The 25,159-nt window shown below is 37.2% G+C and overlaps 1 protein-coding gene and 2 non-coding genes across 5 annotated transcripts in view; 2 read left to right on the top strand and 1 right to left on the bottom strand.

Annotated features, from left to right (window-relative positions):
* si:ch211-241e1.3 (laminin subunit alpha-3) overlaps window positions 1-25,159 on the bottom strand; it is a 103,696-nt gene that overhangs the window by 7,888 nt on the left and 70,649 nt on the right. For 2 of the 3 annotated variants that reach the window (XM_058395024.1, XM_058395025.1), the window contains exons 41-69: window positions 19,603-19,704; window positions 16,783-16,901; window positions 15,718-15,798; window positions 14,970-15,064; window positions 14,807-14,860; window positions 14,560-14,711; window positions 14,370-14,480; window positions 14,162-14,273; window positions 13,894-14,064; window positions 13,498-13,694; window positions 13,299-13,415; window positions 13,023-13,177; window positions 10,864-11,005; window positions 10,576-10,675; window positions 10,236-10,352; window positions 9,936-10,121; window positions 9,696-9,847; window positions 8,566-8,775; window positions 7,702-7,850; window positions 7,269-7,431; window positions 7,045-7,178; window positions 5,880-6,024; window positions 5,443-5,547; window positions 5,150-5,295; window positions 4,936-5,053; window positions 3,258-3,398; window positions 2,636-2,766; window positions 2,107-2,247; window positions 1,828-1,945 (exon numbers count right to left, since the gene is read on the bottom strand). In XM_058395024.1, the coding sequence (XP_058251007.1) occupies window positions 1,828-1,945; window positions 2,107-2,247; window positions 2,636-2,766; window positions 3,258-3,398; window positions 4,936-5,053; window positions 5,150-5,295; window positions 5,443-5,547; window positions 5,880-6,024; window positions 7,045-7,178; window positions 7,269-7,431; window positions 7,702-7,850; window positions 8,566-8,775; window positions 9,696-9,847; window positions 9,936-10,121; window positions 10,236-10,352; window positions 10,576-10,675; window positions 10,864-11,005; window positions 13,023-13,177; window positions 13,299-13,415; window positions 13,498-13,694; window positions 13,894-14,064; window positions 14,162-14,273; window positions 14,370-14,480; window positions 14,560-14,711; window positions 14,807-14,860; window positions 14,970-15,064; window positions 15,718-15,798; window positions 16,783-16,901; window positions 19,603-19,704 (3,864 nt within the window). Of the gene's footprint in view, window positions 1-888; window positions 1,196-1,827; window positions 1,946-2,106; window positions 2,248-2,635; window positions 2,767-3,257; window positions 3,399-4,935; window positions 5,054-5,149; window positions 5,296-5,442; window positions 5,548-5,879; window positions 6,025-7,044; window positions 7,179-7,268; window positions 7,432-7,701; window positions 7,851-8,565; window positions 8,776-9,695; window positions 9,848-9,935; window positions 10,122-10,235; window positions 10,353-10,575; window positions 10,676-10,863; window positions 11,006-13,022; window positions 13,178-13,298; window positions 13,416-13,497; window positions 13,695-13,893; window positions 14,065-14,161; window positions 14,274-14,369; window positions 14,481-14,559; window positions 14,712-14,806; window positions 14,861-14,969; window positions 15,065-15,717; window positions 15,799-16,782; window positions 16,902-19,602; window positions 19,705-25,159 lie in introns of those variants that run through there. The other variant, XM_058395026.1, reaches the window with a different exon arrangement.
* Window positions 11,262-11,334, top strand: trnaf-gaa (transfer RNA phenylalanine (anticodon GAA)). Its single transcript has one exon. It is a non-coding gene; the product is annotated as a tRNA-Phe (tRNA).
* trnas-gcu (transfer RNA serine (anticodon GCU)) lies at window positions 11,755-11,836 on the top strand. Its single transcript has one exon. It is a non-coding gene; the product is annotated as a tRNA-Ser (tRNA).

The raw sequence follows: 25,159 nt of genomic DNA, 5'->3' as shown, positions 1-25,159 counted from the left end.
AGTAAATAAATAAATAATTAAATAAATTATTTCTTTCCCAGTCAGGACCAGCCAAATGCCCCCACTCTCAGATACTAATATCGTTATGGGGACATTTGGACCCTATTAAGAGCTAAAACGTTCCCCCTTCTCCAAAACACACACACAGTAAGACTTCCACTACGTTCACATTTACAAAAACCCGCAGAGACATGGGGCAGTGGTGGCTCAAGTGGTTAAGGCTCTGGGTTGTTGACTGGAACATTGGGGGTTCAAGCCCCAGCAGTCACTGTTGGGCCCTTGAGCAAGGCCCATAACCCTCTTTGCTCCAGGGGTGCTGTATCATGCTAACCCTGTGCTCTGACCCCAACCTCTAAGGCTTGGGTATGTGAAGAAAGAATTTCACTGTGCTGTAATGTATATGTGACAAATAAAGGCTATTTCTTTTCTACATAGCGACCAGAGAGCTCTATAGATTGTTAGAACTTGAACATTATGCTAATATGGTGTGCAGAGACTACCAATGAAGAGTGAAGACAAAGAGCACACACTACTTCACCTTCATCTCATATGATGATGATGATGATGATATACACTGTTAAACTTTATACACAAACGCCAAATCTCCTTCCAGAACGATTCGTTTCACTGGAAAGAAAAACGATCTGTTGTGAAGTGGAATGCTAGATGCAACCATGGCAACCACGAGTATGAACGTTATGAACGTCACGAGTATGACGGCTTAATAGTAGGGCGACTGGAGACTCGCAGATAAATTCACTGTATGTGTGAACGTAGCATTATTGTTAAGAAGTGCGAAAAGACTTGGAATGGATTATGAGAATATTAGCATGATGATTGAATGGGAAGAAAAACAAACAGACCAAATAAATTCTGTCAATAGGTGAGAACTTGGTTAGAGTGTTTATTAGTAGTCCTTTATGTGAAACACACTGGTATTGATATTAACACTCATACAAACAACAAAAAGAGAAAGAAAATTCCAGAAAAATGTTTTTCTCCTCTAAATGCTTGTGTTTATGTACAGGTTAGGAATGAGAGAAATTTCTATGTATCAGTGGAAAATGTTTACTAATGATAATAATGCACATGCAGTGATCAGATTAGGCGTCTGGTTAGGTGAGTGCTGGTCTAAGATGAGACAAGCTGACACACATCTCCCTGTTAGTCCACTCTCTCAGGATCGTCTTCATCACTGGAAACAAAGCACACAACAGACACGTGAGCACACGACCTGGATGTCTGTATGAACACCAGCACCTCTTTTAGTAACAGTTGGTTAGTTATAGTAATATTATGTATATATTACTTTTTAGATATGATTAATTACATATAATAATAATAAAAAAAACTCCATTAGTACTTAAGAAAAATTAGTGACTTATGATGTTAAATGAAAAAGTCGGCCACAAAAACATTTTTTTTTAGTCTCATAGAAATCTGTTAAATTTGAACCATCACAGGTATATTCAACATCATTGCAAAAGAGGAAGATCTCAATAATACAGGAAGTGAGGCAACATCTCAGTAAGTGTTACTAGGATATGTCCTTGGGCACAAGTGCTGATGATTCAATCGGCTTCTGATCTTTCTCCATCATTAAAGAAGTGCTTGGGCCCTTAATCGCTGCTTGTAGCTATATTTATACATGCTATTATTCCTCAGACAAAATCCTAGCAACTATTCAATAAAAACCTCAAATAATATAGTTAAAAAAAGAGTTAAGGGTTTACTTCTCTTTGTTGTTATTTCCATCTTATATTTGGAATATATTTGTCATTGCTCTCTGTGCACTTACAAAATCTGACTCATATTGTGCACGTTTACCTTCTTCCGGTTAGCCCACATGTTCTCAGGCTGACGCTCGGATGTGCACGTATCCAGCATCACGTCTCCGTTCGAGGTATAATCACTCAAGTCCTCTGGCTGGTACAAAGCATCAGGCCTGCAAAAACAAACAAAGAAAATTCATAATCCATTCATAATCTCACTCACAGGAGCGATCAAGTCCATTCATTTACTTTGGCTATTATTATAATCCACACTTGTGGCTCTGTAAAGTATCACAGGTGATATAAACAGTGATGGTGTGGAACTGATGGTAACCTTCTCAGGTAGATGTTAGACATGCAGCCTGTGAAGGAGCCGTCGGACAGAGTGACATTATCAGAGCGGAAGTTGAGATTGGGAGGTGATATCCCCGTGATAACCTGTCCTCTGTCGTCTTCGTCGATTCGAAGCTCCACTCTACAAGACAAGAAACATGGAAGGTATGAAGATATGAAAATTCTATATACAGATGGTTATAGATAAGAGGGAGAATCAAATAAGTAAAGAAAACAAGGAGTTTACGGCATTATTAGAAGGAATTAAGATAATACTGGCCTGAAGAGGACCTTGATTTTGTAAGAATATGGCAATCATTATTACAGCAAAAGTCTGCTTAACTAAAGCTACATCAACATGTAAATCTATGAGAAAAACTGTGGGTCCGGATGGCCTCAGAGCATTACTAAATCATGGCTGGCTTATCCTTTAATTTGTCACCAGTCTGTATATATAAATAAATGATTTCTTCTTCTGAAGTTTATACATAATCTACTGCATTTACTATACTGTACACTACTGTACTTACTGTCCAGCCTTGTTTGTGACAGTAACGTAATGCCATTCTCCATCTTGGTACTGCTTTTTGGATCTCCAAAAACGGTCCTGGAACTTCAGTAGCACATATCCGTCCATCATCATGAGCCCGAGCTCTTTGCTCTATATCAACAATCAGAGGAGAGAGCTTTCGTTCAAGACATTTTGCACTTACGTATTCAAGAGATAGTTTTGCTTTGCTTAAGTATTTGCAGTGCATAACAAACTAAACTACAGCTTAATGTATAAGCTTCACTTCAATACATTAATAGGTGAGAAAACTAATAGCTGATCCCTGATTCCGCTACTAAGACCTGTTTTACAAAATGCAAAAAAAGTTATTTAATAGTTCAATAGTTATTCAAAAAATATATTACAAAAACAGCTTGAGAAATCCTGAAATAAAAGATAAATATATGATAAGTGATAAGTCCTACTCATTCATTTAATTGTTTTTAATGAAATAAATTGTCTAATTGTTTCTTCATCTTTATGGACTAACACTGATACTTGCTCCATTAATGTGAGTGTAATATTCTTACACAGAACTGATCATACACTTGGGAATAAACTCTACTGTATGTATTAAATATGTAAATAAGGATTAAACTTACAGCCTGTTTGTTCTGCAGCAGCAAGCCGTCCTTCTCGGTGCTCATGAATCCAAGCGAGATCGTCAGGGCTCCATTCAGACTGAAGCCTGTGGGCAGAGAGTCCAGAGATCCGCCCGTGCTGAACTCCGCCTTCCTCAATGCCTGAGAAACAATAAAAAAACACAAGGATCAATTATTTATTTAATAACTCTTCAACAGCGATGGTACAGTATACTGCTTTTTTCCTTTTTTTATGAGAGAAACAAAGAAAAATACATAATTATATCTGTAAAAGACTTTTACTTAATATTTTTGGAAGAAGTCCCAAGTGCTTTATAACAGAGGAAAAGCTTTGGCTTTTCCACAGCAGGAAGTTATTTCTGCCTGCTACAGTTATTTCTATAGCTTCTGCTACAACTAACCCAACAACAACTGCTACTACAACTATTACAAAGACTACTATGAATGCTACGAATACAACAACAGCTACATCTACATCTAATAATATAACTATTACAACACCTACTGCTACAACTAATACAACTACTACAAAAACTACTACTCCAGCAACTCTAAAACTAATACAAACAGCTACTACAACTATTACACCTACTACTAAAGCTGCAAATCCAACAAAACGACTGCTACATTGATTAATATAACTAATCCAACTACTATTAAAGCTACTAATACAACAACAATGCAATACTACTACTACACCTAATACAAAAACTACTACTATAGCTACTAGTCCAACTCTTACAACAACTACAGCAGCTACTTCTAAAGCTACTACTACAACTACAGCAACCCTATAACTAATACAGCTACAGTACTACTACAACTACTACAACTATTACAACTACTACAAAAGCTACATCTACTAATATAACTATTACAGCTATTACAACACCTACTACAGCTACTAATACAACAACAATACAATACAACTACTACATCTATTAATATGACTTCTACACCTATTACAAAGACTACTACAGCTACAACTCCAACTATTTACAACAAATACAGCAGCCACTACTACTGCTACTATAGATACTAATACAAAAATACAATTACTTCTACTAATATAACTATTACTACAGCTACTGCTACAACTAATACAGCTACTACTACTAAAGTTAAACATCCAACAATACAACTATTATAACACTACTACAGCTACTACAACTATTACAACTACAGCAGCTACTACAACTAATACAACTACTACTAATGCTACTAATACAACAACAATACAACACTACATCTACTAATACAATTATTATAGCTAATACATCTACTACAGCTACTACTACAACTAGGATTATTAAAGTTATCACTCCAGCTATTACAACAACTAATGCATCTAATACAACTACTTGTACAACTAATACAACTATGACAAACACTACTACTAATGCTAACAATACAACAACAATCCAAGTGGAAGAGGAAGGACTACATCTACTATTACAACTATCACAACAACAACAACTATGTATACAATAACAACAAACACTTCTATATCTCGTACTAAGACTACCACTACAACTACACTAACTCATCTATTGTTACTAACACAACTTCAACAACTATTAAAACGGCAACTGCTATGTTTTATTCTATTCATTACTAGAAACCTGTGCACTTTAACAAAGTACAAACTAATTCTACCTGAAAAAACAAACAAACTCACCAGCATCTTACTGCTGTAGCTCCGGCCAACTCCCACTTTATTTATGGCAGATGAAGCTTTGTTGTTGGCCTGCAAATCCTTCACGTAGCCCTTCAGTGGTGGCACTGTGATGTTGTGTCTGTAAGAGGATTAAATATTATTGACGATGCTCAACTGAATGCAGTCGCGAAGCGAACGATAAAAATCACAATGGAACAAACAAAAAAAGACACACCTCTTTCTTAAATCTGAGGGAATGCCACCGATGAAATAGCTGCTAAAAGAATCATAAACGTATTGCCCTTTCAGCACATCCTTGTTTTTGTACCGGACCACTACAACTCCGTTATTACCATCGAAGTACACCCTGAAATCTCCATTCTAAAGAAAGGAGAAGAAAGAACAACATAAATAAATAAATAAATAAATAAATAAATAAATAAATAAATAAATAAATAAATAAATAAGCGAAGTGTATTCATTTTAATTTTCTACAGGCTGAGAGATGGTATCAGCGTTACGGCCTACCAAATCCTGAGCCACGCTGCTTCTCTTGGTCTCCAGCTGCTGGTCTCCGATTTTGCCACTCAGCACCACGTAGTGCTTCTCGAGAGTGATGAGGTAGTACGAGTTCTGCAAAACAACAGACAAGACAAAGCAAAGTGATGCAGAAAATCAACTAAAAATGAATAGAATTTAGTGATGTTTAGCTGAACCAGTAAACACCTGAACGATTTAATGTTATTTATTTATTTTTCTAAATAATTCAATGCAATAACGTTTAAGCATTTGTTAAAATTGCATCATCTGCATATTTAATTACATAATAAAATGTTTAAAAAAAATTCTACTAATGATTTTACCATTTTTATTCCATTTAAAACAAACTTTTTAAGGTATAGGTCCTGAAATACATGAGAATTAAAAAGTGCTGAGCTCTTAAGTGTCCTTGAGCAGAACCTGACCTCATTTCCCAAGTACAGGATGATGCCGTTCTCAGCTCGAGTCTCGATGGTCTGGATGATGCTCATCACTCTGAGCACCTTCTCCAGCTGTAACTGGATATAACCTGTGCCTTCGAGGTATTCACCCTCTCCTGGCCGGATGTACCTGAGAATTACAAGAGGTTTATTTATTTATTAATAAAAAAAGTGTGTATTATTGTTAAAATCATTTTCTGTGTGAGAGACAATTATTATCAATATTCAGAAGATGAGAAACTCTTTGAAAAGGAAGAATTTAGGCTAAATTATTAATTTATTATAATTAATTAATTTATTAGAAAGAAAGAAAGAAAGAAAGAAAGAAAGAAAGAAAGAAAGAAAGAAAGAAAGAAAGTATTTTCTTATTTATATATATATTTATATATATTATATATATTTATATATATTCTCATTTTAACTTTTAATTTGCCTCTTCTGGAAAAATGCTTTTTTTTATTAAAATTAAAATATAAAATAAAAATTACAGATTGTGTACTATATCTAATACTGTATCTAAACTCTAGCTAAAAGAAATTTAGAGATATTCTCATTTTAAATTCATAGTTTGCCTCTTCCATGAAAAATGCTTTTAAAATAAAATTAAAATAAAATAAGAGTTAAATGAATAAATAAAAAAATAAAATAATAATAATAAATAAATAAATAAATAAATAAATAAATAAATAAATAAATAAATAAATAACCAACAATTTTGTAAAATATTATATCTAAAAAAAACTTAATACATTTGTAGTTTGCCTAATTTATTTTGAATTGATTGATTGATTTCTACAAATATTCAAGTTTGACCACTTTAATGCTCTCTAAAGATAAGCCCTGCCCCCAGACTAACATGGTTCGTTGGTGTATCTTTGGCTGAGCGTCTTTCCTGCACACTATTTCCATACAGTCACCATCTTCACCGTCATTAGAATCGTGCCTGATCTCTATATCTCTCTAGCATGCTAAGTTACTCCCAGGTTTGTTTAGATATAGTGTGGGTGTGCCTAATCGTGTATGTTTATTGGCTTCTTTGTAAATTGTTCAAGCATTCTGACTTCCTGTTTCATGCTTGCTGACTTTCTAGAACATTACACCTAGCTTTAAATGCATAAAACAGAGGTATAAGAGGAATAAAGCACTGTACCTCTTGCACGGGATCTCTAAGGTGACATTCTCGGGTCCCAGCGACTTAAAGTTGTACAGACTCATAAACCTCTCGTTAAACATGTTGAACTCAATACAGCCCTTGTATCCGGGGTAATTAAGAGGTGCCGGAGGCTACAAAAGAGGAAAGTCATTTTAATGTTGAAGAAAAAATAATCTAATATATCAAACGCAGCATTCATTACACGCAGTAAACACACTTACAGTGAAGTCTTTCGGGTAACCTCCGACGTAGAAGACTGCTTCACTGGGATGGAGGTCCAGCAGGTTATAAAGCGAGTCTCCCTGCTCAGAATTTGTGATTTCTGGGTCTGGGGTATTGGTTGTGAAAAGCTTTGTGAGATTGACCTGAGCATCTTCGTAAATCCTGAAGAGAGAAATTTCATTTTGTTTGAATTCAGGTATATGATCTGGAATCTGATGCACCAGAAATTAGAATACAAATGAACACAAATGAATACAAATGATGTGCTTGATGACTCGAACATGACTCATGTGACCCCTTACTCTTCCCTTACACACCGATTTAACCCTTTTTCTTTATGGTAGATTTATTTATAGACTCTATCCGTAGAATGATCCCAGATTTCTCGTCTTAGCGTTTCAGTAATATGATGGAAGCGTTCAGTGGCCCAACCTGCGCATATCCACTTTATCGAAGTACACCCGATCCGGTTTGGACAGCGTGATGTCTGAGGACATGATCTCCTTAACGTCTCCGTTCAGCTTGTAAACGAAATAGAGGACGTTTTTTCTCAGAGCCATGCCGAGGTAGTCCTTAGTCACCTGCAGGATAAAGCATTTTAAAAGCAGATTAAAATTCAATTTAAGATTATTGAATTATTTACACACACACACACACACACATATATGTAACAAGGAAACAAGGAAATGGTTCTTTTTAAACAAAATATAATAATTGGGATAAAGATATATTTTAAGTCTGGGTCTGAATCAGTCAGACATTCGGTCATGCTTAAGTCATGAGGGTTATTATTTGTTTGTTTGTTTTTTTCTAGATTCAAGATTCAAGAATTTATCTGTCATGTACGAAATTATACACAGTACACAACTTGCAGTGACATGAAAACTCGGTCTACTCCTCAACAGACCGTACAAATAAATAACAAAATTCAAATATGAAAGCCATGAATAAACAAAGAAAAGAAAAAATAAGTTTAGCTTCAAACTAATTCTGAATAAAGTATAAAAATGAATTAAAAATCAATCAGACACCACATTTCAAAGTACAAAAAAATCATTGTTTTGGGAATTTGATTTAAAATGGAAATCTTTCAGTCTGTTCTTTAAAAATAACTTATTACTATTTTTAAATTTTAAAACTAAAACTGTGCTCCAGCTGACACTGAACTGGGTTAAACACAGTGTGGTCCTGACCCCGTGATATTATTCTCTTGGTGCTGAGGACAGGTCCCGAGCATCTCCCACATGCTCCTGTATAACGAACACCCCCTGAATGGACTTAAAAGATTTCACTCACGTCCTTGCTGCCGAGGTAGAGAATAAACAGATCTCCGTTGTCTCCGGGGCTCTGGCGACGTCGCCGCCTGCCGTCCCCTCGGCTCTCGACTTGACTATCGTCACGCTGGAGGAGGAGACTCATCGACGTGAAGGCTCGCAAGTCATCCAGGGTTTGGGGGAGTCGAAGCTCCACATGCTCCAAACCAGTGAATTTCATGGGCAGAGGAATCTGATAAGGATTCAGGAGAGTGGAGAGTCAACTTTAATTAAAGGTTTGGTTTCAATTAAAGAGTCAAATTTAAGTAAAAGAGTCAACTTTAAAGAGTCAACTTTAATTAAAGAGTCAAATTTAAGTAAAAAGAGTCAACTTTAAAGAGTCAACTTTAATTAAAGAGTCAAATTTAAGTAAAAAGAGTCAACTTTAAAGAGTCAACTTTAATTAAAGAGTCAACTTTAAAGAGTCAAATTTAAGTAAAAAGAGTCAAATTTAAAGAGTCAACTTTAATTAAAGAGTCAAATTTAAGTAAAAGAGTCAACTGTAAAGAATCGAATTTAAGTAAAAAGAGTCAACTTTAAAGAGTCAAATTTCAGTAAAAAAGAGTCAACTTTAATTAAAGGTTTGGTTTCAATTAAAGAGTCAAATTTAAGTAAAAAGAGTCAACTTTAAAGAGTCAAATTTAAGTAAAAAGAGTCAAATTTAAAGAGTCAACTTTAATTAAAGAGTCAAATTTAAGTAAAAAGAGTCAACTGTAAAGAGTCAAATTTAAGTAAAAAGAGTCAACTTTAAAGAGTCAACTTTAATTAAAGATTTGGGTTCAATTAAAGAGTCAAATTTAAGTGAAGAGTCAAATTTAAAGAGTCAACTTTAATTAAAGAGTCAACTTTAATTAAAGAGTTGAATTTAAGTAAAAAGAGTCAACTTTAATTAGAGTTGATTTTAATTAAAGAGTCGAATTTAAATAAAGAGTCCATTTTAAAGCGTCAACTTTAATTAAAGAGTCTGTGTTCCCTAAGAGTTCAGCGCCACTGTAATGTCAGCGTGATGCTAACTGAACCCCCCGGAGATTGTAAGGGTGTAGATTAGTGACACAGCGGTTTGTGAGTCGGTTATATAAAGTGTTTTCTCAATGTTGTGTGCAGTGCTCTCACCCTGTTGGCAGCACCGCGTGCTTCCTCGATCAGCTCTTTAATGCGCATGATGTTGTAGGAGATGTTGTTGTTGGGGTCGATTTCAGAGCTGAGCTTCTCCACCTGATTGAATTTATCCAGCAGGGACGGGATGGAGTTGCTCAGGTTTTTCACTGTGTGTGAGGGAAATCAATCCGATTTGTCAGCACACACTTATCATGTTATTTAACATAAGCACAACATGGAAGACTTTCCACTCACCCGCATTGTCCACGTCACTGAGCAGGCTGTCGATGCCGGTCTGGTTTGAAGAGCCGCCCAGGTTTAGCGCTTTAATAGCATCGATTTCTGCGTTTATGTCCTTCAGCTTGTTCATCGTGTCGCTGGCCGAAGCGTTCGCTGCTTGTGCAGTTTTCTTGGCGATATCGATCATTGTAGCAATGTCATCTACGTGAAGAGAGGAAACAGGAGTTTATCTCCTGAATACACACACTATAAACACATCTCCATGTTACAGTAAATCTCTGTTTTAATATTCAGATTTAAAGAGGTTTCTCCTGCCTCTCTGAATGCTGTTTAGATCCTTGTTGATGTCAACCAGAGCTTTCTCCAGCTGGGCTTTCTTCTTTTCGGCGTCGTCTAAACGCTGTTTCTGATCCTTCAGGTCAGTTTTTAGCTCTGAAGTTGAATGAATGAATGAATGAATGAATGAATGAATGAATGAATGAATGAATGAATGAATGAATAAATAAATAAACAAACAAACAAACAAACAAACAAACCGTCCACATGATTCACATTTAAATTTAAACATAAAAACAAAAATGATCAACTGAGTGAAAACGGACAGTTTTAACCCCATCATCATAAAATAAAACAATAAGCTTGTACATTTACTCACTCTTCACATCTTTCTCAGCTTGGTTAGCCTCTTTCTGTAGTTCTGTGCTTTGGTCTTTCAGATCCTTTGCCCTCTGGCTTATATCACCCCCAGTGGCATCCTAAAAATAAATAAATGAATAAACAATTAATTAATTAATTTAAATACATGAAAAACACAATAAACATGGATTACAAATTTTTAAGTTTATATTTTAAATACAATAACTTACTTTTTAATGTTTTGCTAGATGATAACTGCACAACACACACACACACACACACACACACAGTGGTTTTACTCCCTTACATTTAGCGCCTTGTCAGCTGCCTCCTTGGCCTTCTTTGCTGCCTCCTCGGCTGCCTTTATTGCCTCTGTGATGTTTTTGTAGGCGTCGACGGCGGCGAGGGCATCCTTCACGTCAGCTCGGCCACTCGAGTTCTGTATGGCCCTGAATAGGGGATGCGCATACACGTATAGACACACACACACACACACACACAAGAAACTCAGCATGTGTAGCAGTATAGCAGTATTTATTTATTTTTAAGTTGATATGAGCAAACTATGTCAACAAGAGGCTAAGGCCGTCTTGGATCTTGAAGCACATCTGGTAAAGGAATCATGCATGGTACAAACATTATGACCACCTGCCAGAGCAGCACTCTTTCCAGACCTGGCAGGCCTCCTGCGACCATGCCAAACAAGCCGAAGTAGCTCAGTTGGGAGAGCGTTAGACTGAAGATCTAAAGGTCCCTGGTTCAATCCCGGGTTTCGGCAACTAGAGGCGCTGCCTGGCTAAACTGGTTCATGTTTTTAAAACAGCAAGTCCCAACAACTACAGAAAGGTGCAAAAAAAACGTGTGCAGGTGGTGTCAGTTGTGCCCTTACCACTGTCATGGGCTACCAATGAAATAACAATTGAACTGAGATTAAAAAAAAACAATATAAGAAGTGGTGGCCGAGAGGCTTGGGCAATGGAGTGCAAGTCCCAGGTGATTTGAGGTGTAAGGTCATGTGGGTGACCTAGGACACCAAGAGGTTAAGGAGACAGACTGCTAATCCACGTGGGATGGGATCCAATTGCTTTCGGAAGTCTTGTTTAAACATTTGGTCAACGTCGAAATGGAATCGTCGTGTTTTTCTGTGGACTTTCGGGCGTGGGTGCCAGGCTGATCCCTGACAAGCTGGCAGACGCCTGACGAGGTGGCCGAGAGGTTAAGGCGATGGACTGCTAATCCCTTGTGCTCTGCACGCGTGGGTTCGAATCCCACCCTCGTCGTGTGTGTGCCCTTTAACCTCCTCTTTACCACAAGCCATTCGCACCTGGTCCATGAGACTGTGCTACAGTGGAGTGAGAAAAGCTAGCACTACGTGTTTTGTAACCGTGGGCTGTATTTCCATGCTGGTTGGACACAGGTGCTGTAAGGCTATTTAGTTGCCGCTGGAGGTCCGTCAAAGTAGTGCGCAGTCCCGACGACGGCTGGTGAAGCAGAAGAAATGCAAGTCTCACGATCTTGTACTTCCTGACAGGGAGACTGAGACTGAGCACTGGGGCCCTGCAAGTCTGCATGTGTACTCCACTGATGTTTACTTTGCTGATCCATGACTGTGTAGCAATGCACAACTCGAATCATCTTATCAAGTTCGCAGATGACACAATGTGGTGGGTCTCATCATCAAGAATGACGAGTCAACGCACAGAAAGGACGTGCAATAGCACAAAACAAAACAAAAGAGATGGTTGTCAATATCAGAAGAGCACAGAGTGACCCCTCTCTGCTGAACATCAACAGATCTTCTATGGAGATCATCATGAGCACCAAATTTCTTGGTGTTCACCTGGACAATGAACACCAGCTCCATCAGCAAGAAAGCACAGCAGCATCTCTACTTTCTCTGAAGGCTGAGGAAAAGCCATCTCCAACCCCACATTGACATTTTACAGAGGGACCATCAAGAGCATCCTGAGCAGCTGCATGACTGCCTAGTTCAGGAATTGCACCATCTTGGAATGCAAGGCTCTCTTCCTTCTATTATGGACATTTATACCACATCTGCAAAGCCAACATCATTGTGGACAACCCCACACCCACCTTACACACACTTTTCACCCTCCTGCCATCTGGAAAAAGGGTACTGTACAAATAATCTCCATGTCTGGTCACCAGTCCCTATACTATGAAGTTGTCAGTAGGCGTACCTATACTGGTTGCCATAGCAATAACATCTGTACTCAGGTGTGTGAAGATCAAACAAAGATAGAACAAATCAAATGCTGTTTAATGCACAAGCTTAAAGAGTTTGTTATATGGCCAGACAACACATTTAGGAGAGAGAGACCGTGACTGTATTTATATTTTTTTGCTGTTATCGTTGTTGTTGTTTCCAGCAGGCAGAACTGGGTCATGTTTCCTGTTACAGCATGTCGCTCAGATTAAACACAAAGCAAATGAAACAGTTCTTACTGCTGTAGCTCATTAGCCAGCTTGTTGAGCAGAGCTGCATGATCCTCAGCGTCCTTCACCAGCTTCTCCTGAGCCGACGTCTGCGAGATGCTGTTGACTCGCTCCGTCAGCCTGCCCTTCGCACCGTCCAGCTCTGCGGCGATCTGCTCATACTCCTGACAGCAAAAAAAATAAATAAATAAAAGTTTAAGAATGAACAGAACAAAAGTCCTCTGAAAGAGGTGGAGTCTGAGAAACGCAAGAGAAACGTTGCTTGTACGTTCCCTGAGACGTTACCTTCTTACTGTCCGTGAGCATCTTCAGCAGATCCTCAACATTGTTTAGCTGCTGCTTCGCCAAAGCGATGTCCTTCTCCACGTTGCTTTTCTCTTTCTCCAAACTGTTAATACGTTTCTGAAGTGGAGACATGAAAGATTTCAGTAAAGAGGTGAAGGTGTGAGCATTCGCACATGTGATACATGATAGGAGTTCGTACCAGCTGATCGCTGAGGGTCTCGGTGTTGCGAGTGTTCTGCGTGTTGGCTTTCTGCACCGTCTCACTGGCTTCCTTCAGTGCCTTTTCCAGCTCCTTCAGCTTGTCCTCGTAGTTGCTCAGGAGTCCCCTGATCCTCTCGGCTGCTGCCTGGTTCTCGTTAAACTGCTTGGTGCAGTTGTTCTTAATGTAATCAAGGACTGCAGGACACACACACACACACACACACAATAAGATTATGATATCTTTCCTATAACAATACCCCAAAGTTATAAACTATCACTTTTTTTAATTATTAATTAATAAATAAATAAATAAATAAATAAATAAATAAATAAATAAATAAAAAATAAAGAAAACCGCTGTGTGTGAACAGAGCAAGTTGGTAAGCAGACGTACGTTTCTTTGCCTCGTCCAGCTCCTTTTCTGCTGCTTCCTTCTGAGGTGTGAAGCTCCTGTCCTGCATCTCCTGCACCAGTCGCTCGGCCTCCTTCAGCATTTTGTCCACATCTCCTGAAGGAAATGTGCTGCTGCCGCCCAGTGACGGATCACTCAACTGCTTCAGGAGCTCTGAGAGACGAAGCACAGTGACGTTGATGTCAGAGACAGATACACATGGCACAACTAGTGTGTGTGTGTGTGTGTGTGTGTGTGTGTGTGTGCTTACCTTGGATTTTCCTGAGCATATCCAGCACCTGGGTGTTGAGATCTTTAGCTTTGTTGTGTGTGTTTTCTACATTTTTAACCACCTTCTGAGCCTCGCTTGATCCCTTCTCAGCCTTAGATGTAGAAATATGAATAAACAATTACAATGTTGACATTAGGTGACATTTCACTGAAGGTTATTTTTCTCAAACAGACCTAAAGTACCGTACCTCCTGCTTCAGCCTGTCAATGTCTCGCGTCAGAGTGCGAACATCTTGCTCCAGCTCGCTCACTTTAGGCCTCAGCTTTCTCACATCAGCCGTGTACGATGTCACCAGGTTCTGAGAAAACGCTATTTCAGTGCTGCTCATTTGATACACGGACGTGAAGCCAAACCAAAAATCGACGATAAATAAATACCTTCACATCAGTGATGGCTTTCTCGAGCTCTTTGAGACGCCGCTGAGCCTCGGAGCTGGAACTGAGCGAATCCAGCTGCACCTTGAGCCGCATCAGTTCAGCGTCCAGCTTCTCCAGTTCGTTTAGTAATGTCTGAGCGCAGCTGTCACATTCTGAGAGACAGAAACAGACTCAGATAAACATCATGCTGGTTTTCGTTCCACGTGAATTCTTCTGAACAGAGACTGCAGAGTGAAGAGCAGCGTACCTGTGCATTCCTCAGCCGGGTTCGTGTCTTTTGGGTCCTGGATGTAATTGCACACTAGAAGGGAAGGAGTAAGGATTAATGCAGGTGATTAGTCAAAAATAAATCGAATAATAATATAGCTTTATTTATGATGGTTTATTATGGAAGTCGTAGAGAGATGTACCCCCAGTGGTGGGAGAGCAGGAGTTTCCGTTGCAGTTGCACGGCTGACATCTGCCCCCATATTCCTCTGGTCTGCCGAAATACCCGGGAGCACACCTGAGGAAAATGTTTAACAGTTACACACTCAACATTTCATGGCAAATTGTATTTAAAAAAAAAGGTCTGAGCAAAAATGACAAATCAAGCCATGAATACAGAAAGAGAAAATGTTTTCATGATAATCATTCTTTTTTAAAAAAAAAAAAAAAAAAAAAATTAGGATTTTTAATCATTAATTTTTTAAAAATATTTTTTTATGATTATGGTTAATTTTATCCTGACTTTATTCAGAAAATTAGTTTTTGATTTTTTTTTATATGATATTTTGGATAAAATCTGTGATTTATGTGTGGCTTTATTTTGGGAATGATTCTGGGTTTGTTTTTTCTTTCATGTTTGTGTTTTTCTTCAATGATTCTATGACTTTTTTTATTACATAATATTTTACTGTATTGCATACTACTTCAGGTGTTTTTTATTATATACTATTATTGTTTAATATTTGTTTATTCATTTATTTATTTTTAATGGATTTTTTGGTATTCGGGTTGTATTTTGTGTATGAATTTTTTGTTTTGGGGGGGGAAATGATGGGTTTTTTTTGTTTGTTTTTCACTCATAAATCACCCACTGAAACACACCTTGTGTATAAAAGATTCATTAGAAAGGAGCGTTCACTCTCAGAACATTTGCTCAGGAGAGAAACTCACCTCTCACACGATTCTCCTGTATATCCCGGCTTACACTGACACCGAATTCTTCCAGCTACCTCACTGCAGCCCACAGCGAAGCTGAGAAAACACACACGAGTCATGAGTTCATCACACACTTAATGTATAAAAACGCCAGGACTCTGTCTGTTCTGGCTCCTAGACGATGGAATGGACTTTCCCTAGATGTCCAAGCAACTGAGTCACTGGCTGCATTCAAACAACAACTAAAGACACAACATATAAAGTAAAGCACTTAAAAATTGTCAATGCATTTTTTTTTTTATATAATTTACAGATTTTTTTGGAATTAAAACTGGCTTCAGAACTTAACCAAGGTCTAAAGGTGCAGAAAAAAAAATATTCTAAAAATTGGCTCAATTTGTTAGACTAAAAACATTTTCATAAATTGTCATAAATTTTGATAATAAATTGTCGAAAACATTTCGAATAAAAACACATAAAAAAGACTGTATTTAAATAAATTAACCAACAAATAAGCCATTTTCATTTTGTTAGATAAAAAATGGATATAAAAAGGTTTAAAATCAAAATATGAATAGGAAGAAAATCAACAAAATTGAGAATTTCTAAACAAAAAAATTAATTAATTAATTAAGCTAAAAACAAATTTTGTTAGACTAAAATAAATCCTTAGTTGAATTATTTAGTTGAGAATGGAATATATTTGAAAAAGTGGAAAATTGTTCTAGCAAAAAAGAAATAAATAAATAAAATAAAATAAAAAATTAAAAAATTTAAAAAAAAATCAAAGATAACTTTAATATAATTATGTAACATTTTCAAGAATAAAAAGTGGAAATTCCATTTGTTTAATTTAAGTTTTAATTATTATTATTACTGGTGTTTCATTCACCAAAAGTTTTTTGTTTTCAACTCCATAAAAACAACCTGTCTCTCTTAGTCTAGACTTTTATTTTCTTTAGAAGATAATGCTTGTAGTTTTATTTTTTGTGTGTACTCGATGAATTCATCGAAATCACCTGCACTTTACTAGTAAAATTTAATGAAAATTCAGCGTCAGCTCTGTGTGGTCTCTCTTACTTGTTGCTCTCCAGACGAAGTGGACATGGACAGATCGTGCAGGTCCTCAGAGCGGCGTTGCCATAGTAACCGTCTTTACAGCGCTCGCAGTGATCTCCGGCTGTGTTTTCCTGGCAGTTCTGTCAAATAACAGTTCAGAAAAAAATCAACACCTCAGTGAGAAATTCTTGCTTTTCCACATGCTGATTGTCTGGAATTCATAAAAAAAATAAATAAATAAAAAAAAACCCTGATGCTTTTATTTTTATACACACATATCTGTACATCTCTGTTCTCCCAGTCATCTGTCTGCTCCTGCACTTATCTAATTCCTGATCTGATTGAAGAGAATGTGGATTGTAGCGCACTGAAGAGGGCTCTGAATTACTCTCGAATTGAAAAAGCAGAGTCTTCCTGCTCTAACACACTTATTAAACAGCTTCATTAAACACCAGACTGTACCTGTAGGGCCACAGTAAGAGCCTGTAACCTGCAGCACAAGTACATGTGCTCTTTTATTTTCTTTTTTGGAAACTCTATCGTCTGTATGAACCATGCAAGTCTTTATCACATTTAGCTCATATGACAGGACTGAAGACTTGAGATCTGTGTTTTCAGCTGTTTTTGGTATCACCAGGTACATGTGTGTGCAAATTTGTGGGGGAAAAAAGCAAACAAACAAACAAACAAACAAACAAACAACAACAACAACATCTGCTGTCTTACTGAGTTCTGATTTAAATGCATTAGGATCTGTTCGGTCACACTACAGCCATTTGGTATCTCACTTACAGGAAGAAATGAATCCAGTCCCGACATTATACACAAATTTCGAAACCTATTCTCCCAGTACACTGGCTTTAAATTGACTTATCTGATTTTTTTAATTAGTGTAAACGATCGGATCAGTTTATCGCACTGTTGGGTTTCTGTATATAGAGTAGCACACTTCTCTACAATAACTTGGGTACAGGTGAAAATAAAATGGACGGCAGAACTTAAGGCTATTTTTTTGATGGTGAAATGTGAACATCTTTCACAATCAATCAATAAATAAATAAATAAATAAATAAATAAAAACTTAACCCTATAAGGTAAAGAAAATTGTCCTATGTCTTTCATATGGGACAGTAACCACTACTGGGAAGTGTGACATCACAAATAAAATCAACGTTGAATATGAGCACAGCAAAACCGGTGGAAATTTCTTATTTTATTTTTTTTATAGTCTGGTATATAGCTCTGAAAGTGTTCAGTGATCACTTTCGGGATACTTGAATAGTTCTATACTCAAAACCTCTGCCAAGCTTATAGAGTTGCATGCTTTAATTATTATTTTAACATTATTACTATATTAAAAGTATGCAATTCAGGTACATACACTATATTGCCAAAAGTATTTGCTCACCTGCCTTGACTCGCATATGAACTTAAGTGACATCCCATTCCTAATCCATAGGGTTCAATATGACGTCGGTCCACCCTTTGCAGCTATAACAGCTTCAACTCTTCTGGGAAGGCTGTCCACAAGGTTTAGGAGTGTGTTTATGGGAATTTTTGATCATTCTTCCAGAAGCGCATTTGTGAGGTCACACACTGATGTTGGACGAGAAGGCCTGGCTCTCAGTCTCCGCTCTAATTCATCCCAAAGGTGTTCTATCGGGTTGAGGTCAGGACTCTGTGCAGGCCAGTCAAGTTCATCCACACCAGACTCTGTCATCCATGTCTTTATGGACCTTGCTTTGTGCACTGGTGCACAGTCATGTTGGAAGAGGAAGGGGCCAGCTCCAAACTGTTCCCACAAAGTTGGGAGCATGGAATTGTCCAAAATGTCTTGCTATGCTGAAGCATTCAGAGTTCCTTTCACTGGAATTAAGGGGCCAAGCCCAGCTCCTGAAAAACAACCCCACACCATAATCCCCCCTCCACCAAACTTTACACTTGGCACAATGCAGTCAGACAAGTACCGTTCTCCTGGCAACCGCCAAACCCAGACTCGTCCATCAGATTGCTAGATGGAGAAGCGCGATTCGTCACTCCAGAGAACGCGTCTCCACTGCTCTAGAGTCCAGTGGCGGCGTGCTTTACACCACTGCATCCGACGCTTTGCATTGCACTTGGTGATGTATGGCTTGGATGCAGCTGCTCGGCCATGGAAACCCATTCCATGAAGCTCTCTGCGCACTGTTCTTGAGCTAATCTGAAGGCCACATGAAGTTTGGAGGTCTGTAGCGATTGAGTCTGCAGAAAGTTGGCGACCTCTTCGCACTATGTGCCTCAGCATCCGCTGACCCCGCTCCGTCAGTTTACGTGACCTACCACTTCGTGGCTGAGTTGCTGTCGTTCCCAAACACTTCCACGTTCTTATAATACAGCTGACAGTTGACTGTGGAATATTTAGGAGCGAGGAAATTTCACGACTGGATTTGTTGCACAGGTGGCATCCTATCACAGTTCCACGCTGGAATTCACTGAGCTCCTGAGAGCGACCCATTCTTTCACAAATGTTTGTAAAAACAGTCTGCATGCCTAGGTGCTTGATTTTATACACCTGTGGCCATGGAAGTGATTGGAACACCTGATTCTGATTATTTGGATGGGTGAGCGAATACTTTTGGCAATATAGTGTATGTATAAACTGATCGTCTGGATGCAGTGAGTCTTCAAAACAGTGTAAATTAGAGAAGAATACTGATATACTGTGTGTGCCGTCCTGAGAAAAGCCTTCATATCGCAAAAATTCTGACATTTTTGTGTTATATTGAATAAGTTACCGCTTAGAAAGGAAGTCTAAAAAACGTGAAATATATTTACAGTTTCTTAAAATACATTTTTTCTTACCAGACATCTCCCTGTACTCTCCTCACAATCCTCTGAAAGTCCATTACAGGCACAGGCAACGCAGCGGCCATGTCTGTCTCTATAGTAACCGCGAGCGCATCTCTGTATGAAGAGAGAGAAAAGAAAGAGAAAGAATGAAACACATGCTTAAGGATGCTTGTTCCTCCTTAACAACTTTCTAACACTTTAAACGTCTCTGGAATATTTTCCAGCTTGAAGTGGGAGAATTTCTCAAAGATAAAGAAAAACGTGAGGATTTTTAAAAATGTTTTTTGGTGTTCAGTGACGTTTAAGATAAAAAAAAAATGAAAATAGCAAAAATAAAAAGATTAAATAAAAAATATCAAAAATAAAAATATGATTAAGATAAAAAAATAAAATATTTAAAATTATTAAAAAAAAAAAAAAGTTGAGTAAGCAACTCACTAGAATGTCCTAATGGTAGTCAGGCTTTTAGCATGGATGCTAATTTTGTGTATTAGCTCATTCGGTCTCAGAGCAAAATGCCTGACATGAATGAACACATTTTTTAAAAGCTTGATATGTGTTTAGTCTAAAGTAAAGGATTTTAAAAAATAATAGACTTGTTCTAAATTATAAGAGCTAATTATCACACTCCTGGAGTCACTGGTAAATAGTCTTAGCTCTTTAAACAAAAACGTCTTGAGTAAATACTAGTAGTCGATCATCTCACAAAACTCCACAGTTTCCATAAACGTTTACCTCATGTATGAGTAATAAACAAATCTTAATCCCGGGAAAGAAAACTGCACACAACCTGAGCCCACATTCAGGTCATATAATCTGCATGATCTACTGAAAGATCTAAAGTGAGTGTTTCAAAGCAGAAACATCACATTCCACTAAAGAGTTTTTTAAACCCAAGCCACAAAACCTTTACCTTAGTCACCTGTCCATCATCCAATAAAGGAATCTCAATCCTCTGTGTGTCCAAATCACTAAGTGAAGGAATCTGAATCCTCTGAACCCCTGAATCGCTAAGAGAAGGGAAAAGAATCCTCTGCTGCCCCTGGTCGTTTAGCATGGGGTAGTTGTGCAGCCGTGTCCCAGGTTCATGTTGCCTCTGAGGCGTCCTGTGAGCAGGTCTCGGTCCGGCAAAACACAGATCCGATAACGCAAAGCCGATGAGGAGCCAGAACGCTGGCTTAACGTGTCTCTCTAACATTCTATTGGTAGCGTCTGAGCTAACTGTGTGTGTGTGTGTGTGTGTGTGTTTGTGGACAGGTGGTGCTTTAAGAGCGCCGTGAGTGACGGACACACCCCGAACATGTGCTCATACCTGCGTCAGGGGAAATACACTCACAAACAGAGCACCACACACACACACACACACACACACACAATTTCCCCTCCACTGACCTAGAGATTTGTGTAGCTTAATAATGCTATGACTACAACCAAACACAACCAGGAGGAAATGGGTTTGTTTGGACCAGGACATTATGAGGATATATGATTCTGTCCTATATTTATGAGGACCTTTACTCCTTATTTGGTCCTCACAAAAGACTAATTACTTGTACACACACACACACACACACACAATATATACATTTATATATACAACTGAGTCGTTTATCAGTACTGTATTATTTAGATTTTTCTAGAAAGCATCTTTTGAGCTTGATAAAGACACAAATTGCTTAATAGTTTGTTTAAAATTATTTAATAAATTTTTGGCTTGTCCTTGTAGACTGAAAAGCAACTCTGAATTTTGTCCCTCATTCATGTGGATTAATTTTAAAGTTCAAAACAATCAACATTTCCATAGTTACATATAATTATTACAGAGTAATTATTTTGCTAATGTTAATAATTATTTATTTAACATTTGTTTGTTTTTAATAAACGTTACTTAACATTTGTTCATTTTCAATAAATGCTGTATAACGCGTTAGTTAAAAGAAGTTTTAATGTTTTAGCGACAGACGTCATCAATATGCGGATTATTCAAATTCAGATTCTAAAGAATTATTTACAAAAACAAAACAAAACAAAAAAACTCCACGCAATCTTCCGCAAGTTAAGGTATCTCCACGGATTAATAAGTTGTCCTTAATGATGCTAACACGATGAGTTAATGAAAAAAGCAACAAAAAACAAAGATTTTAGGATTTTGTTTATGTACTTAAATTTATTTTAGATTAATGTAAGTGAATAATTACTGCATGTAAATTACTTATAAAGAAAAATAGGGCTATATTATTTTATTATATATTATTATATATTATTTAAAAAATATTATAGTATAAAATATATACAATATTATAATAAACAATATTTTTAAAAACTTAGTGTACACACACACACACACACACACACACACATATATATATATATATATATATATATATATATATATATATATATATATATATATATATATATATATATATATACATATATATATATATAGAGAGAGAGAGAGAGAGAGAGAGAGAGAGAGTTTACTGGATACATAATCTTGAAGAACAGGGAATTTAAATAAAAGTAACAACCACGGATTATAAACCGTAAGACTGTGTATTAAAGTCTTTAAAGTGCATGTGCAATCATATTACAGGAAAAAAATAATACAGAATCATATCAGACTCAGACAGTGAGTGCATGGAGTACTCACTGTTGAATCACACAATCCATACACACTGCGCATAGAAAGGTTAGGGTGTGGCTGGCACTCCTTACACACACACACACACACACACACTCACTCACTCACTCACACACACCACAAGTGTACAAACTGTCTGACTGTCGTTTTTCAGTAATGCAGAGCCTCCACGCCCTGCCCGAAGGTGTCCCAGCATGTCCTGTGCGTGTGCGTGTGTGTGTGTGTGTGTGTGTCTACATTTTTACATCGCTGCAGGCGATAGACTTTGTACTTCCTTCCCCTCTGCTTTCCTGGGTGAGGCTGTACATTATGTGTTCCGGGGCTGCTGTGGTTTCCACGGTGACAAAACAAACCCCACAGCTACGATCCCAGCAGCCCATAATAATCACAAAATGAGTGATGCGTTTTGCTTATATATAGCGAATCGGTTACTATGTAGCGTTTGTTACTATTAACCAAGGCTCCTTTTGTTCACATTGCATGTGCAGTTATGGGAAATTAATCAATGATAAGTTGGTTATTTTCATATAACAGCATGTCCTAAAGGATGATGGTATTTTAGGGTCACTGTATAAAAACTGTATAAAGTCAGAATATTTCGTGAATAAATCCTAATTTCCAGAATGAAGTCGCAATATTTAAGTAATAAAGTGGTAATATTTCAGTAATGAAGTCGTAATATATAATAAGGTTAATAACATTAAATCAAACGTGAGGTTTTTCATACCAAAAGCAACAAACTGTTAAAGATTGTCACGATTTTGTATTTTCTAAGATTTTCTAACCTACAGATGGATTTTTAGTCCATTCTTTTATGAAGGTAAGCCTGAAAAAAAAAAAATACTCTTTTTACGTTATCTAGCTTTCTTACGTTATGTTTATTTACAGATAGATTAATACAGTAATAAGTAGAGAATTTCTAATAATAAATGCATTTCTGGTTAATGACTGTATAATAATATTAAATAAAGTACTTTTTAGCACCATTTTATTTATTTTACTTCTACTTTTATAGGAATTTGCTATTTTTATTTGCCAAAAATGTCCCTTTTTTCCAACTTTTTTTATTTATTTTTTGAACATTTCCATTCACCTGTCAGTTGAACAGTTTGATTACTCTGGAATATCAGCAGCTTGTGAACTGATAGCTTTTGCTTCAAACTCTAACATGAAAACAGTTCATTCTAGTTGTTGTTGTTGTTTTTTAATCTTAGCTAGCTCAGATATTAGCACAGCTATCAAATTGATATAAAATCTGCTAAACAGCTCCCTCCGGCACCGTTACATATACAGTAGATAGATAACAAACCATTTATCTATCTATACATGTAGGTTTTACCAACTGAATACATTTCTACATCAAAACCAGAAGGAAAAATTGAGATCCGTCTGTAAACATTCTTGCAATTATCGTGTCAAAGTGCCGCACAGACGCCAAAATATCCCTGTGAAAGCAGCCTGTGGTTAAAGGCTTAATGAGGATAACTGTTTCTAGACGAGCGGATCACTTAAGCTGCATGGCTAATCTGACCTTTAGAGAAACAAAAAGCAAAATTAGTTTGAAGAAAGAGCCACTATTAGGAAATCATAAAGACTAAAACTAACAATCAGATCGTTTATCCAGTGTACGGATAAATCTACGTGTCAGTATAAATAGCAATGCTGTTAAAGAAGAAGAGTCCACATCAAGAAGGACATTTTCCTTTAACAGCTGCTGATTTTATACTACAGCAATTTAGCAACAATTATAATTTCTTTTTTTATTTATAAATGAATGATGTAGAATGGAGTTTGCTCCCGTTTTTGTTGTGTTCGTATCCATCATTTGTCATGTCTCACTCCACAGTGGTGATTAATATGAAGCTCATCTATGAAAGTAGACACTCAGAGCTTTGTAGTGTTTCAGAAGTAGTTCTGTTTGTATCTAGCCTACTAGGGGCGATAGAAAAGTTCCAAAAAAAACCCCAAAAATTTGTTCCACACAAATGTTTCTATATTCAAACTAAATGTTGCTATCGAACCCATTTCTGCTCTCTGAGATGCCCCAAATCCTGAAGGTGTTATGCTCAACCAATAAAATTCTATGTAACGTCTAAAACACACTGAAAGCCAACTGACTCGTTTTATTTCAGGCCCATAAGTCGATTTCCATTCCAGAGGCAGACTGGAACACTAGCGTACTGGGAAAAAAGGGTTAATATAAGTTTGCATTAAGGCTTTGTAAGGATGATTTTTCCAGCTCAGGTATCATTGCTGTATAGACGTGCCTGTTCACGCCCAGCTACTGAGGTAAGCCTGGAAAGCCATCTACAGAACAGATGATTGAAATGGTTGATAATGTAAAAAACAAACCACTAAAAGTATCAAGGTGACTTGAACCCTTTATGAAGACATCAGCATTCTGCAGTCTGATTGGTCAGAAGGTGCTGACTGTAGCTACAGTTTTAATATGGTATCATTTCTATAGTAAACTCTATAGGCTACTCTAAGACTAATAAATGAACAAACAAATGAAACAAACAACAAAAGCGGTGTAAGATGGGTATGGAAGGTTCTGTAACAGTCAGTCGGTAAATGACTACAGATGCTTTGCTGGTTGTAGTTCCTCAGCAACATGCGTTTTGATATTTTACTTATTTTTCTGTTGTGTAAATGTAAATAACGAGTAACTAGTTATGTAGAAACTCCTTAACTTTTTCAATCAGCGTAAAGAAATGAATGATGTTCTGGTTGGTTCTGTAGGCTTTTATCTCTGTTGGATAACCGGACACAGAATTTTACTGGTTGATGATGAACACCTTAGACGCTTATGGGGCATCTCAGAGAGTGGAAATGGGTTTGATATCAACCTTTAGTTTGAAGATACAAACATTTGTGCGGGAAAAAAACTAACCATGTATCTTTTCTATGAATATATTGTCCTGA

Source organism: Hemibagrus wyckioides, linkage group LG07 (genome assembly GCF_019097595.1).
Source record: "Hemibagrus wyckioides isolate EC202008001 linkage group LG07, SWU_Hwy_1.0, whole genome shotgun sequence".
Classification (NCBI taxonomy): Eukaryota; Metazoa; Chordata; class Actinopteri; order Siluriformes; family Bagridae; genus Hemibagrus; species Hemibagrus wyckioides.
Note: the sequence above shows the minus strand (reverse complement) of the source record. Positions and strands in the feature narration are given on the sequence as shown.